Source organism: Macrotis lagotis, chromosome X (genome assembly GCF_037893015.1).
Source record: "Macrotis lagotis isolate mMagLag1 chromosome X, bilby.v1.9.chrom.fasta, whole genome shotgun sequence".
NCBI lineage: Eukaryota > Metazoa > Chordata > Mammalia > Peramelemorphia > Peramelidae > Macrotis > Macrotis lagotis.
Window position 1 is genome coordinate 189,071,795 of NC_133666.1, and position 16,997 is coordinate 189,088,791.

Consider the following 16,997-nt stretch of genomic DNA (forward strand, 5'->3'; position numbering starts at 1 on the left):
GTCCTCAGTGAAATCTTGTAGTATTGGAATATATGTTGATTCAATATGGAAGGTTATTCATGGAATTTCTATACTGGTTTGAATATGGATATTGTCATGCAATCTCCAGTTGTCACAGTTTTTTAAGTCCCTTTCCTTTTTCCTATCAAATGAGCCATTCCTTGTACCAAAGAATAAAAAAGAAAGAAGAAAACTGCAGTTTGGTTAAGATATCTGATGAAAGATAAGATGAACAACTGTATCATTAAATAATATTTATTGTTGCCTTTGAATGTAAGAAAAAACCACTTAACCAATTGCTTTTTATTTGTCTCTCCAAAGCAAATGACCCCATCATTTCATTTATCTATAGGTTTTCCTTTATCATCTGGTTTCTTGTAGCAAAAATATCAGGATTCATACAATTTAATTCCTCCATTTATGTGTTCATGGTTCAATGGGAAAAGATCTCACATTATAGTGCCAATAATTAGGTAAAGTTTATAGTGACCTAAAAACTGCAATTTTCAGCACAAACAAAAGCAATGTATTTAGTATTGGAATGGGAAGAATGACCTGGGGAAATAATCTTTGTGGCAAATTTCTCTCATAAATTTCTCACTTATCTAAGAGATTTAGGGAACTGATACATTGAAACGTACCTATTCCCCCAAAGCCCAGGATCAAAGAATATGTTCAGAGAGTTCTCAAAAGAAGAAATGCAGACTATACCCTATAAAATACTCTAAATCATGATGAATATGTGAAATGTAAATTAAAATGTAATACATCCATCAATTTGCAAGGAAGACAAAAAAAGAAAATGACAATTAATGGAGAGGCTGCAGAAGAACAAGGTATACTAATGCATTATTATTGGCTGAGTTATGTATTAATTCAACCATTCTGGAAATAGCTTGGAACAATGCAGAAAAAGTCAACAAATTGTTCATCCTTTGAGTTTGTAATACAAGAATTAGGTATATATCCCTAAAGACAACAAAAATAGAGGGAAAAGACCTTTCTGTGCCAAAATGCATTTATAGTAGCATCTTCTGTTGTAACAAAGAACTGGAAGCAAAATGGTTGCCTATTAAATATGAAACAACTACACAAAATATAATACATAAATTCAATGAAGTAGTATAAGAAATTATGAAAAGGATTTATTCAGAGAAAAGACCTGTATAAAATGATAAAATAAGCAAAACAAAGAGGATAATTTATACAATGATTACCATGCAACGAAAGAAGATAACTTTCAAAGACTTAAGAATTCTTTTTTTTTTATAGGTTTTTGCAAGGTAAATGGGGTGAAGTGGATTGCCCAAGGCCACACAGCTAGGTGATTATTAAGTGTCTGAGGCCAGATTTGAACTCAGGTAACTCCTGACTCCAGGGCCAGTGCTCTATCCACTGTGCCACCTAGCTGCCCCAAGAATTCTGATCAATGTAGTGATAGTCACAACTCTAGAAGACAAATGATGGGGTATTCTTCCTTCCTCATGATAAAAAAAAGAGGTGGAATGCCAGAGATTCAGATGTCATTTTCAGCCATAATCAACATGTTCCTACATGTGAGTTTGTTTTGTTTCAACATAATTATTTGTTACAATGAAAGGTTTTTATTTGGGAGGAGTTAGGAAGTGGTAGTGTTAGTGATACCCAAAAAAAAAGACTATCAATGAAACATAACCATTATACTTATTTGTTACAAAGGAAGGCTTTTTACTTGGGAGAAGTTAGGAAGTGGTAGTGATAGGATTCCCACTCCCCAAAAAAGATGATCAGATTTATGAATATATATATATATATATATATATATGTATGTATATATAAACTTTTGTTCTTTGGGCCAGCTACAGCTCATATCTGACTTCAGACACTTAATAATTACCTAGCTATATGACCTTGGGTAAATTATTTAACCCCATTGCCTTGCCAAAAAAAATGATCATCATTAATGTATCAATATTTTATTTTAAGGTTTACAAATGTATTTATGCATGTTAAATCATTTCATCTTCACAACAACCTTGTGAGTGAAGTATTATTATCTCCATTTTATAGATAAGGAAACTAAAGTTCTGAGAGGTTAAATGACTTGCTCAGAGTCAACCAACTAAGAAGTATAAAAGGCAGGATTTTAACTCAGGTTTTCCTGACTTTATATCCTGCTCTCTATCAGGTACTTGGCTTCTTGCTATTTACATTTAATTCAATTTAATTTACATTTAATTCAATGAATACATGTACATATACATATATGTATGTATCCTTTTCTCATTTTTCAAGCACAACAACTTAAAAGATAGAATCTTTTAAGAAGGAAGAAAAACATTCTATAACCCTAACATACTACAACTAGGCTAAAATTAATGAAAATAATGAATCCTGTTGTAAAGTGTCTTCATTATCTGAATTCATTATCTGAATTCATTAACTGAATTCCTTTGAGTTGGAACCAACCACCATATTTGACATAATTATAACTTCAAATAGTGCAAACTTAAATTGGGACCAACCTATACATAAATGTGAGTGATGATATTATTGCCCTCAAGGAGAAAATAATTAAAATTTAATTCAGTATTTCAAGGGGTGTGGGAGAAAATAGAACAATTGCACTTTGAAGCTGGTTTCAAATCCTGTAGTCTAGATGTGAGTGTCTAGGAAAGAAGACACTTGTGCAGTCCCTAGAAATGGGAGAAAATTCTTATGAGCAAAAACCAATCCCTGAGCTCAAGAAAAGAGTCAATTATAACTGCAGGAGCTTCAAGAAATACTTGTAATTCAGAGAACTGAGAGAACTGATGGGGTCCTTATTTAAAAGGTCCTAAGTGGACCATCTAGTCCAACTCTCTTATTTTACAGATGCGAAAAAGTGAAATACATAAGGTTTTGGCTATTTGTACAAAGCCATACCAGTAGTGAGCATCAAAGGGATAACTGAAAGTCAGATGCTCTGGTTCTAGAGATAACAGTCTTTCCACTATACTGCAATGCCTCCTAGAGAGAATATCTGGGTCGTTTCTTTTCAGCCAAAAGTACCCTGAATTATGTGGATTACCAGAAGGAAAAATGTCTAGTAGTAGGCACCAGGCCAGTCATTGGAGGCCTGGTGACTTATTTTGGTAGATTTGTGTCAAAATGAGATTTAATGGTACAGTCAAGCTTCAAGTTGTAGTCATGATTGTATAGGATAGGATAGAGATCAAAATTGAGCAAAATCAGAGGCAGAACTGAAGCTAAGGTCTTGTGTATATATGAGGGTCATAACAGGACTGGTCAATACAACAATCTGGATTATTGAATGGGATGAAGACAGAATCAAGAAGTCAGAGCTAGAGCAGCAGACAATGGAATCTTGGACACTGGTTTTTGGAAGTACTCACTGGCATCTCCATTGGGGCTTGTGGCTTTCAGGGATTTTTCTTGGACAGTGCTAGTCCTGATATTCCTCCCTCAAAGTGTTTCTCTTGTAATCGGAGCTATTGAGTTAGCTCCTGATTTCTAAGGAAGAAGCTGCATTCCTTTTCTTCCAGGAAAGCCTAGTATCCATATTAGGTGGAAGTCAATATAAGATTAACCTGATTTTGCCTCTACATTTCAGCTGCTTTCCCCTTTGATCCCTGACCTCTTTTTATTTTGGTTTTTGCAAGGCATGGGGTTAAGTGACTTGCCCAAGGTCGCATAGGTAGGTAATTATTAAATATCTGAGGTAATATTTGAACTTAGTTCCTTCTGACTCCAGGGCCAGTGTTCTATCCACTGCGCACCTAGTTGCCCCCTCTGCCATCCCTTTCTCTCAATGATAACTTGTGTGTGTGTGTGTGTGTGTGTGTGTGTGTGTGTGTGTGTGTGTGTGTGATGGTCTTTATGTTTATCCTCAGCACTCAGCAAAGTGCTTAGCTTATTTTTTTTTTTTTTGCAGTTCAGTCATTTCAGTGCCTTACTCTTCATGATCCTATTTGAGATTTTCTTGGGAAAGACACTGGAGAAATTTTCCATTTTTTTCTCTAGTTCATTTTACATATGGGGAAACTGAGGCAAGCAGAATTAAGTGACTTGCCTAAATTCACACAGCTACTATGTGTCTGAGGTCAAATTTGAACTCAGGTCCTCCTGACTCAAGGTCTGGTATTCTCTCCACTGTGACACCTACCTGCCCTATATTCTATTATATCATACCCTTAAATATAATTTTTTAAAATACTACATACATGATTTCATTGTTATAAGGAGTTCCAGGAAAGAAAATTCCTCTATTCACTTTCCTTCATTTGCTTTGTCTTAGAGATAATCCAGAGTACTAAAAAGTTAAGTTAAAGCATTTACTATCAACTAGACACTGTGATAAGAAGGCAAAATCCCTCAAGTAGCTTACAATAAAAGCAGGATAGTTTAAGTGACTTGCCTCAGGGACACAGAGTTAGTAAATATTTGAGATAGGATTTGAAATCAGAACTTTAGCCCCAGTGGCTCCCACTGAGCCACTTAATAAATTAAGAGTTTATTTGCACGGGGACAGCTAGATGGCGCAGTGGATAGAGCACAGACCAGGAGTCAGGAAAACCTGAGTTCAAATACTTAGCTGTGTGACCATAGGCAAGTCATTTAACCCCATTGTCTTGAAGAAAAAAAAAATAGTTTAATGCTCCACTCGTATGGAAATGTCAACATTATGGAGAATCCAGAAAAAAAAAACATAAGTACCTCTATAAAGCAAAGAGTCCTATCTACAATTTTTGAAGATCCTGAAGGGGAAAAAAACAAACAACTAACAAAAAAAAATAATTACCCTGCCATCATCTTCTCTGGCTTCTCATTTCATTTCCAGGTAGGGTGAGACTATTTCTAAGTATGGCTATTGAGCAAATTTTAGAGAAAGTGTTTTGATCTGAGTCATTGTCTATACTAAGATGGTTCTCAATACTCAGGCTCAGTGTAATAGGTAATTCTCTTTTTTTTTTCATGCCATCCCACGTTTAGAGTTGGCAAGGACTAGAGAGTTCAATTAACTCCACATTCTCATTTCAAAGAGGAGGAAACTGAAGCCCATAGAGGTGTCTATAACTATTAAGTGATAGAATCAAGATTAGAAATGAGGTTCGAGGGGTGGCTAGGTGGTGCAGTGGATAAAGCACCAGCTCTGGAGTCAGGAGTACCTGGGTTCAAATTCGGTCTCAGACACTTAATAATTACCTAACTGTGTGGCCTTGGGCAAGCTACTTAACCCCATTTGCCTTGCAAGAACCTAAAAAAAAATGAGGTTCTAAATCTAGGCTCATTCCCTCACAACAGAAAGGAAATCTTTGGATATCAACCATAGCTTCATTTTGGACTATGTAATAAAGGAGGAGAATCAGTTGAAGTTTCTGATTTTCCAATAGGAAAATGAGGAAAAACCTGAAAAAAAAGTAAGCATTGTTACTTAAGGTACAGCTAGGTGGCACAGAGTACCAGCCCTGTAGTCTGAAGGACCTGAGTTCAAATTCTACCTCAGACACTTAATACGATCTAGCTGTGTGACCTTGGGCAAGTCACTTATTCCTCATTGCCTTGCAAAAACCAAAAAAAAAAAAGCATTGTTACTTAATCAGGAAGAAGTCATATGATCTCATTTCACTGGTAAATGTTTGACTTTATATTTGTCTTTTGTCACTGAAGAGAATATGATTTGAGAGCTGGGTTACTTGGAACACATGGAAACAGTTCTAGCTCACCAAACTGAGAGAGGACCCAGGAAGAGGCAGATGAACTCCCATTTGAGTTGATTTATTCTCAAGGTTGCAGCTAAGGAGTAGCTGCTATTTGAGAGTGGAAAACTCTCTCTTCTTAAGGAATCAAGATGCTTTCCACATATGTATGGTAAGTTCTCATGCAGAACCTGAAATATAATTATTAAGTCTAGTCTCTCACTATTTATGTTTTTGAATTAACTGATTTATGAATATGTGAAGGGGATTATTTGGTCATTATGTTTTTATATAAGTCTTTGGGAAATATTTGAGTATTTTTTTTCTCTTTAACTTCTCACAGCTAAATTCTCTAAATTGAAAGTCTGAAACTAAGTAGTCATTAATCTAAGAAAGAAAACTCTCTTGTAAACTTTATGTTAGGGTGGAAGAATGTGGCTCTTCTTCCTTTCTCAACATACAAAATATACTGTCAAAGTCAAAGAAATAACCTTAAACTATTCCCTTCTATTTCAGAGGAAAGTGGCAGATAATTTTTTTTTTGTAATCAGTCTTAGGCATTCAGAGTAAATAACCTGGGATCCTTTTGTGATTGAGCTAGGAATCTAAAGATTGGAGTTGCTTATATTCTTGAAGTGTCCTTGGGATTTTTTTCTTTGAATTTCTCAAAGACAAATTCTCTGACCTACATGTTCAAGGCTGAGTAGTCCTAAATTGTAAGAGGAAAATACTATGAAGGTTTAAAGAAAGGATTGTCTAAAAGAAAGCTAATCCATTTCTTCAGCATGGTAGAATATTTAGATTAAGATGAATGAAGTACACAAATATAAAAGGAATAGAGTAAATAATTGAATCAATTAAAACTAATGAAACTGTTAATTGTTCATATTCAAATTTTGAGACGATTAGAAGAAAGCAAAAGTAATTTTCACAGGATTAGAGCTGGAGGGGATCTCAGAGAGCATTTTACTCAACCCCTTCCTTTTACAGAGAGAAAAATCAAGGCCAGAGTAAAGTGACTGCTCAACATTACAAAGACCAGATTGGAATTTAGATCCTATGTCTCCAAATGTAGCCTTCTTTCCCCCATAATACCATCATAATGAACCCAGAAAAAGATTCTTAGTTCTTTTCCATCTAATTATTCAAGACAGATCCCTTTATCCTTTTTTTTGGTAATGGAATGGGTTTAAGCAACTTGCCCAAGTTCACACAGCTGATTAAGTATTAAGTGTGTATCTGAGACAGGATTTGAACTTAGGTCCTCCTAACTCCAGGGCCAGTGCTCTATCCAAAGCACCACTTAATTGCCCCAGATCACTTTATACCTTGAAATACTATTGCTGGTCAATGACTTGATTCTAGTCTTACTGGAAATCTATGTTGGTACTGGGTTCCTAAAAATCAACAATTTCCTTATATCTAGAGAAGAAAAATTACATTCGCTTATGATTTTCAATTATCACCAAAAGTCATCAGTGGCAACACAATAAAGATTAAGTGTTTGAGTTTTACAAAGACATTCACATTTCCAGTTTAAATTTTTAAGCAGAATTCAACTTCATCCAACTATAATAATCAAGGCACATTATATTAGCAAATTATTCACCTATAAAGCAGAACTTAACAGAATTAGTTATATTTATTTCCCAGTTATATTTATCTAGAAGTATGTGCATCTTAAGCCACCTGAGCACAGTGGGTAGAGCTCTGGATTCTAAGTCAGGAAGTTAGAGTTCAAATATTGTCTCAAATACTTTTCTAGTGTGTAATCCTAGTTAAACTGCTTAATCTCTCTGAGCCTCAGTTTCCTCAAATACAAAATGAGGAAAAAATTATCTCAGAAAAAGTTTTAAGAACCCAGTGAGAGAGTATGTATGTATGTATGTATGCATGTATGCATGTGTATATATGTATATATATATATATATATATATATAAGTAATCTTTACAAATCTTAAAACTTTTTTTTTATAGGTATGAGAAAGTGTATGCCTAATTTGCATCATGAAATAATCTGTTATTTCCTTCCCTGCTTCCTCTACCCACAATGTTGGTGTTCACTAAGATTCTTGTCCTTAGCTTCACTTTGGGTTCACATCCACCTTCTTCTTCCATCCCATATTTTCAATTTCCTATTAGGCATCTCCAATTTGATATCCTAATCATACCACAAATTCAACAAATCTAAAACCAAATTCCTTTCTCCTCCTCATTCACCAAACCAATTCCTCTTCTTGGCTTCCCAGGATTCTCTGAGTAACTCATGCACTAAACTTCAAATCATCTATTACCCTTTCCTTTTCTTTGTACCCCAAATAAAATCAGTTTCAAAATCCTATGCTCTCTATGAATCTTCTTATTCTGGAAGTGGGGGAAGTGGGGGAGAAGAGAAGGGCTAATGAATTGGACATTGCCAAATCTCAGAATCCATTTCACCAACTGGAGGGCTTTTTTTCAAAGAACTGCCAGTTACCCCCTGGATAGGGTCAAAAAAAGTGATTCAATGACCTATTTGTTCTACAACTGGCTTAACTGGTTGAACTTAGCAGACTTCCACATTGCTTAATTCATTGGTGAAACTGAACTTACTTCCTTCAGTTAAAGGCATAACAATCCTTTGGGGTTCTCGTTTATGTTTATACATACATATATTACATATATACATACACACACATATATATATGTATATATATATACACAAGGTGTTCTAAAAACTTTAGTGAAGTTTTAATCTTTAATTATCATATAGATAAGTTATATTAATATGTAAATATATATTTAGATAGAGATAGAAATAATAATAGAGATATGATATGGATATAGGTATTTTAACACATTTAAAAGGGAGCATGACAGAATGGATAGGCACTGGATTTAAAAGTCAGAAAAACTTGGTCTCGAGTCTTACCTGAGAACTTATTAGCAGTATGACCCTTCTCAATCCAAAGCCATTATCCTATGAAAGTTCTCCAAGAGTAGATGTTAATACAGTGTTGGCCATTCCCAAGTGCAAAGCAAGACTTCCACTAAAGCACTAATGGGTCATGATTTTCCAGTTCTGTAGCTACTGTGAGTAAAAATTGTGAACTTTCAGAGGCCTATCTTATTTCTCTTCTTTAGTTTTTTTGCCTTGCATTGATTGCTTGTCTGGATCCCCAATGAGAACCCATCTCTCAATAAAATCCTTATCCTCTTGGATTCATAATTTTGCAAATTTATATGGCCAATAGAGCACTCTGGAGCTTGAAATAGAGCAATAGTACTCATAAATGCTGATTAAGGAGGCAATGAAACATCTGAGATCAAGAAAGGTTGGGAAATCTAGTAGTGAAATAGAGAGCATTGAAAAATTGCCACAGGCAATATATATATATATATATATATATATATATGATACCATTATAATTAAATCTATTAGCAGGAAGATATCACTAATGTGGAAAATTTCTCATAAAACCTTTATTCACATTTGATAGGAGGTCAGAGGTCCCCAGAATAGTTTGGGAGATGCTGTCCTAATCCTTCAATGCATAAGTCAAAAGAAAATAGTTTAGCTATAGTAAATAACAACAAAAGTAAGGGTCATATATAAGTAAAAGGCAACTTCATTGTTTTACCAAGAAAAATAGGAAATATCCTCATTTTTTTATTAACATCCAAGCCAATACATTGAGCACCCATCAAATATCTACTGTATACAAGGTACTGTGTTTAATTATAAAAAGAGAAAATATAGGACTCCAGTTAATAAAAAATAGCAATTATACTTCAATTCTATATTAGAACTAGTTAAAGGGAAATAGAAGGCAAATGAAGGAAAAACAAGAAAAGGAAGGAGACAGAGAAAAAGAAAAACAAGTGGAATGAGATAGGGATAGACAGAAAATGGAAAAACAAAGATGATGATTTTGATGGTGAGAGAGAGAGAGAGAGAACAGAAAAATATCAAAACAGAGACAAAAAAAGGTTTAAAAAATTATTAGGAAGTGACATACAGATACAGAGAGAAAATGAGAATGACAAATGACTAGAGATGGAGCAAAATAGAGAGAGCCATGGAAAAAAGGGGCACACAGGCAACCTCAGTAATACCCCAAATAAAATCAGATGCAAAATCCTATGCTCTTTGAATCTTCTTATTTTTGAAATGGGGTAAATTGTATCCCTTGGGTTTTGAGTATCGCAGTCTTTACCATGTTGCCACCTTCCACAGCCTTTCTAAAAAGCAAAAGCTTTTGACCTCCAAATTTTATTTTCTGACATAGGCATCTCTTTCACTATGAAATTCTTAAGGTTGTGCAAAGGTATGAACAAAAGATTTAGACTTAAAAATTTCACTTTGAACCTTAAAAATGTTGATTAATTTAAAAGTCTGTGTTTGAAAGTTCCCCTATCTTTATTCTTTCTGTTTGACTATCTCATTCTACCAAACTAGAAAGCTACACTGAAAACAGAATTTCTCTTCACAGATTTTTCAAATGGGAAGGGACATTACATAAAATCTCACCTATAACCTTACTTTAACAAATGAGATAGGGGAATTGGGAAGACTTGCCTAACATCATACAAATTATAAAGAGATTTAGTCAAGACTTGAACCTGGCTAGAACCTAGATTTCTTTGTTCTTCAATCATTATAGTATACAATTATTGATTTATTTCATTATGCTGAACCTTTTTCAAGCAGAATGCAGACTGTTGCCACATCTATCTTCTAGAGGGTGAGGGTGAATAATAGAAGTCCATTCCATTGTGTTGTCTAAATTCTTGAGGGATACAGTGCCCTAAATGTCATAAATGGGTGAGAAAAGAAAAACTAGTGGTGCATAAAAGCATGAAAAGTGAAGTAGAGAGAGGTAGGTTATGTATATAGCATATGAGATCAAAAAGTGACATGGAAAGATTTAAGAGAAGTAAATTTTGTGATGTATGCTCATTTTCTCTATTCTGTTCCCTTGGACTATTGGCATAAGAATGCAAGAAGGGTCAGAAGTATATTCAATCATATTGCTCCCTGCTCAGAAACCTACAAGGTAAACTGATCTGATCTATCAGATATGCTTTCCCCCATGCCTAGAATGATCTTTATCTCCACCTCCTGACTTTCCTTAGCTTCCTTCATGTCCTAAGTAAAATGTTACTTTCTTCTCTCTTCGTTCTACTGTGTTCTCTGTCTGTTCTTTATTCCCTGTTTATCCTAGATATAGCTTATTTATACAATCTGTTTGCTTGGAGTCTCTCCCATTCAACTGAGTCCCTTGAGGGCTGTCTTTTACCTATCTTTGCCACCCCTACACTTGGCACAATTTCAATCACAATAGTAAGCACTTAATAAATGCTCATTGACTTATTGATAACAAAGTGAGAAGATAGAAGGGATTTATATTCCTGACATACCCAACAAAACAACAGAATATGTTAAAGAGAAGGAAAAAAAATCAATAACAATAATAATAGCTAGTATTTATATAGAACTTAAAGCTTTGTAAAGCTTTGTGTTTGTTATATTATTTAATTCAAAGTAATATATTTAAAGTGTTTTGCAAACTTAAAACACTATATAAATGCTATTTTTAGAATCATAATCCAATTATGAGTCCCATCCTACCAGGTCTCAGAGATTACTATGCAACAAGTTTAATTTCTTGTGTTATTATCTCTAGTTAATTCATTTCCTTTGTATAGTTACATGTAGATATTTGAAGCCTTCAGTTTTATTGATTTCTATCTTGTTAGATATTGTCCTTAATATCTACCTCATGGGCAAATCCATAATTAGAGTTGACTAGATGTTTTGAATCAGGGTGCTGAATTTTAATATACACTGAGAGTACTTTTTTAGTACTTAAAAATAATTACATAAAATAGGAAGCTACCAGATGCTGCTGCTTCCTTCTATCATAGACTGTACCCCTGTGACTTTGTGGTATCTCAATTCTATTTTTTAGATAGTAAACTTATCAAATTTATAGCAGACCTACAGTTATCAAAGATAGCAAATTTCCTGAATGACAAAATGATAACAAAAATGCCAACATACTGGAATAGTGAACTAAAACTAACAAAACATAAATAATATATATTCCTTCACTTGAATTCAAAAAAATGAGAGACATAAAAATGTTTGGTAAGAGTTTTATTTGATGATAATGTTAGCATCACATAACTAAAGCAGTATATAGGGGGGGAATGGAAGGAGGAAAATGAGAGCATTAGACCACACCTGCAATATTGGGTTTAGTTCTGGGTATTAATTTTTTTCATTTTAATAGCAATTCCCCAATAATGGCATTCTTCAGATTTCCATACTTAGACACCTCACAGACAATTCTTTACTCATAGGGGACAGTGTCCCTGTGTTTGTTTCCCCTTCAATGAGGGTCTTGGGTCCCAAAGCCTGAAGTCAAGGTTGTTCACAAGTGAAACTGTCTTAAAAAGTTGATTTGAGGCTACATTTTGTCTGTTTTGTGGTGTGTACCCTAAGTGTTATTTGTAATTCTTCTCATGGGATCAAAAGAGATCATATCATATCAAGAGAGATCATAAGATGCTTAATAATGCTTAATAATAATAAAAACCTAGGGGGTGGCTAGGTGGCACAGTGGATAGAGCACCAGCCCTGGAGTCAGGAATACCTGAGTTCAAATCCGGCCTCAGACACTATTTAATAATTACCTAGTTGTGTGGCCTTGGGCAAGCTACTTAACCCCACTGCCTTGCAAAAAAACTAGAAAATAATAATAATAATAAAAACCTTAAAGTACTATATAGGTACAATGAACATTAAGTAATTGTTCATAATTTTTCATCGTTGTGATATCAGATATCACATCTAAAACATAATAAATTTTTTTAAAAATCCACTTATTCATCCATTCATTTAATGTCCATTTAAAAACTAATTACACCTGAAGCCCTCAGGTTCAGAAAGAGATAGTTACTTAAATATTATCATAAATATTTAATTATGTGAATTTTCTCTCTGAGTTTACAGAGAAATCTCTTTAATGTACTAAAAAAAAATCCTATTTCCTCATGACTTTTGTTTGCTATGAAAGGGAAAAAATGTTAGAAAGTTTTTCAGAGTGAAAAGATAAATTATTTTCAATATTTGCTGTCCATGCTACTTTTGGGGACTAAATTCCTCAAGAATATTAATCCAACTATCTGTAACTTTCCTAAACTATAAGATCCATGAAAACAAAAACATCTAAACTATATTTCTCCCCATGTCTACTATAATACTCATATATAGTATTTAATAAATTTGTTTTGGAGGATGGATGAATCTCTTTGGGAAGGAATTAATTCTTACCATTTCAGGTAGTTTAAGAAGGTTATAGTGGGGATGGAAGGGGAAAAGTGAAAGAAAGGAAAGAAGTCACAATGTTGGTATTTAATCATTTGATTTGAATTTCAACATGTTAGAAATTGATTTTTGCTCTTTATTTACTTTTCCCAATTTAAGGAAGATGTCACCAGCTTGTACCACAATTACTTGATTCAAGATAAAATTATATGTGCTTCCTAAGTTTCAGGATGTAACTTTTTACCCATTCTCCCTAGGAATAACAATGAGTTGTATATATAAATAACTAATATATGGAACTTATTTATATTTATAATTTTTAATTAAATTAGTTAAATGTAACCAACCTTAAACCACTGCTATGTTTAGAGAAGATAATTTTCAAACCCAATCAAGTCTTTAGGCATATATTTATATGTATGCATATTTGTGTGTATGTTTGTGCATATGTTTACTCATTGATATCTGATAAATTAATTTTTAATTTCTAATACTTCCTCCCTATCACCCTTTCAACCCTGAATTCAATTCAAAGAAGAAGTCTTTGAATATTAGAATTGGCAAGGCTTTGGGAACAAAGATTACAAAACTTCTCTGAGGTTCCTCAGCTAACTAGTGGAAGAATTAGATTTAGAAGTCAGGTTTCCTGACCAGTCCAGTGTTCTTTTTGCTCTTTTTTCTTTGATTTACACCCATGTAATGAAATTTTTTATATCTTCTTAGAAAATTGCTTTTGAACCTCTGGGCTTTGAACTTGTTCTGAATAAAAACCCCTCCAGTTTTTCTCCTAGCCAAAACTGTGTCTTCTAGTTTTTTCTTTTAGCTACCATAAAGTTGAAAGTCATAAGATTATAACATCATGGATAGAGAAGTGAATGAAAATTTAAAGATAGTATCAAACTCAATATAATAGGAGACCAATAAACTATTATTATTGTTCAGTAGTTCAGTCGTGTTTGAGTCTATGTGCTCCCATGAACTCTGGTCCATGGTAAAGATACTGGAGTGGTTTGCCATTTCCTTCTCCAATGTGGTCCCATTTTACAGATTGAGGAACTGAGGCAAATAGTGATTGAGGATTACACTGCTATTACATGTCTGAGGTCAGATTTAAATTCAAGAAGATGAGTCTTCTTTGTTCCAAGAATGATACTCTATCCATTACACTACCTAACTGCCCCAATAAACCCTGTGAACTACATTTTGAATTAGAAAATCACATGTTAATATTATCTATATTTTATTATATATGTTTTTATTTTGTTAAATACTTCCAAATTATATTTTAATATGGATCAGATTGCCCTGAGGGGTGTTACTGACTGCATTTATGGCATCTGTTAGTCCACCCCCCTCATTTTACAAATGAGGAAACTGAGGACTGTGATTGTTCAAGTTCACTAGGGTAATAAGTATCAGAGTTAAGATTTAAAGTCAAATAGATACTCAAAACAATTTATTTTAGGAACAACTTTGAAAGACTAAGCCATTTGACTATTATAAACACCCAAAATAATTACAAAGGACATAATAAATGAAGATACTTTCTATAAGCAGAGGAAGAACAATTTTACCCACTTGTGTTTAATGGTAACCATTTCTAGGGTGGGGGAGGGAACAAAAATATAATTTACATGATATATTTCATTTATTTATTTATGGTTTTGCAAGGCATTGGGGTTAAGTGACTTGCTCAAGATCACACAGCTAGGTAATTATTAAGTGTCTGTGACTGAATTTGAACTCAGATCCCCCTGTCTCTAGGGCTGATATGCTATCTACTCAACACCTAGCTGACCCTAAAATTTATTATATATTTAAAACAAATAGCAAATTGTAAATAATAGATTTTTCTATTTCATGTGCAATCATTTTTATCATTCTACTATGTTATAGAAATTCTTGTTTTAGTTCATAAATTAAAAATAAAATAAACCAAATGAAAAAGAAATCAAATCCTGTAATACCAGTCACTTTAGAGAGGAAGGCCTCTTTGAAAAGGTGACATTAGAGCTGAATCTTCAAAGAAGAGGTGAGATGAGGGAAGAGAGCACTCTAGGCATGAGAGTGATCCAGGGTAAAAGCCCAGAGATTGCAGAAATGGAATATGATAGGTAAGGAATAACAATGAGACCAATATGGCTAGTTGTGTCCCAGAACGTTTGATCAAAACAAAGTCTAAGAAGATTGGAAAGTCAGGAAGGATCTAAGATGTAGAAAAATTTAAGTGGTCATGGTATTTTAAATTCTACCTTAAGTCTGCTCTCTGACCATTGTCCTTTTTTAGTATCTTTTGTGAAAACATCCATTATTCTGAAAGCATGTTCAGTCATCATCATCATGATCATAGAAGCTAGATTTATATGATACTTGAAGGTTTTTAAAGCACATATATAGATGGATAGAAACAATAGAGATAGCTATAGATAGATATAATTATAGATGATACAGAGACAAAGAGAAAGAAAGATACACACACTCATATATATGGATATACAGATGACAGACATGATAGATAGACAGACAGATAATAGGTATAAGTATTGATGTAAGTTTATATAAGGATAATATAAATATACCTATGACATATATGGACATACAGATGATATTGATATAAATGATATGTACAAAATTCCATTTTTATACTCAAAATAACTCTGTGAAGTGGGTGTTTATTATTAAACTGGTTTTCTCAGGATCATACCAACTAGGAAGTATCTAAGGAAAAATTCAAATTCAAGTTTTTTTAACTCCAAGTCCAGCACTCCATCTACTTGCAGAAGTTAATACCTGAGCCCTCAGAATGACCCATTATGTCAGTCAGAGAGAAGACAAAGTATTACAGGACTGAGGAATGGCTTTTATGAAAGCACATAGAAGGAAGATGAAGCAATAAATCCAAAGAACAAATCCAAGAATTCTGGAAATTTATTGTTAGAAACAGTCCTAGACTAGAATCAAAAGATCTAGATTTTTTTTTTAGATTTTTGCAAGGCAATGATTGGGTTAAGTGGCTTGCCCAAGGCCACACAGCTAGGTAATTGTTAAGTGTCTGAAGCCGGATTTGAACTCAGGTATTCCTGACTCCAGGGCCGGTGCTCTATCCACTGCATCACTTAGCCTCCCCCAAAAGACCTGGATTTTAAAAATCCTTTTTGTGATCCTTAACATTCATCCCTAAGGGTAGGGGATCAATTCAGGAAGTCTGTCAAATCAATCTTTCCCAGATTGTGAGAAGTGAGATGTTAAACTCTAATTCACTGATCAAGTGAGATAATATATTTTCCCTGAATGTGCATCAGATTGAATACCTCCCTAGGTACTACAGGTAGTTTGTTTGGATTAGCTAAGGGTTTCAGAAATACCCTTTGGAGACCTGTGTAAAACCATTATATTAGAACAGGAAATTCCAATAAATAGCAAGCCAAGAGAGAAAATTTTAGCCAAACCCCTGAGAAGGAAACATTTGAGAATGAAGTAAAAGAAAATGACCTCAGACTTGTCCTTGGCCTCCTCGTCCCATCTTGATTGTAGGAAAATTTCATGTTTCCAATGGTCCAGAAGATTTTGAACTTCTCATTGACACCTTAGCAATACTCCCAGAGTAGATTCTACACCAGGAATTAAAGACAATTAGATAAGATGTGTAAAACAGATTCAAGACCCTACAAAATCCCAGCAGAGAAGCTACATCATACCTAAAGGGAATATCTTGAGAACTCTTAAAAATAAAATGATTTCCAGGAGTAATGGTATTATATATTCTCTAAGCTTGAGCTCAATTTTCCCCTGAATGCTCTATGTACTGATGGGAAAGTGTGGCATAGACTTTAGAGGAATGTCTTTTACAGTTTTTGTTATACTACCTCAATAAATACCACATTCAAAAGTGAATTAAATCTGTATCTAATTGATATCAGATAGTATTCATCTGAGGATGTATACCTATAGGGATTTTTGTTGTTGTGGTTGTTGAGTCATTTCTCTTGTGTCTGACTTTTCATGAC

At 33.9% G+C, this 16,997-nt stretch overlaps 1 protein-coding gene across 1 annotated transcript in view; it reads left to right on the forward strand.

The window, feature by feature from the left end:
- Positions 1 to 5,653: 5,653 nt before the first annotated feature.
- LOC141502949 (stimulated by retinoic acid gene 6 protein-like) overlaps positions 5,654 to 16,997 on the forward strand; it is a 93,830-nt gene continuing 82,486 nt past the window's right edge. The window contains exon 1 of the mRNA XM_074207967.1: positions 5,654 to 5,850. Within this exon, the coding sequence (XP_074064068.1) occupies positions 5,831 to 5,850 (20 nt within the window). The 5' untranslated portion in view covers positions 5,654 to 5,830. The remainder of the gene's footprint in view (positions 5,851 to 16,997) is intronic.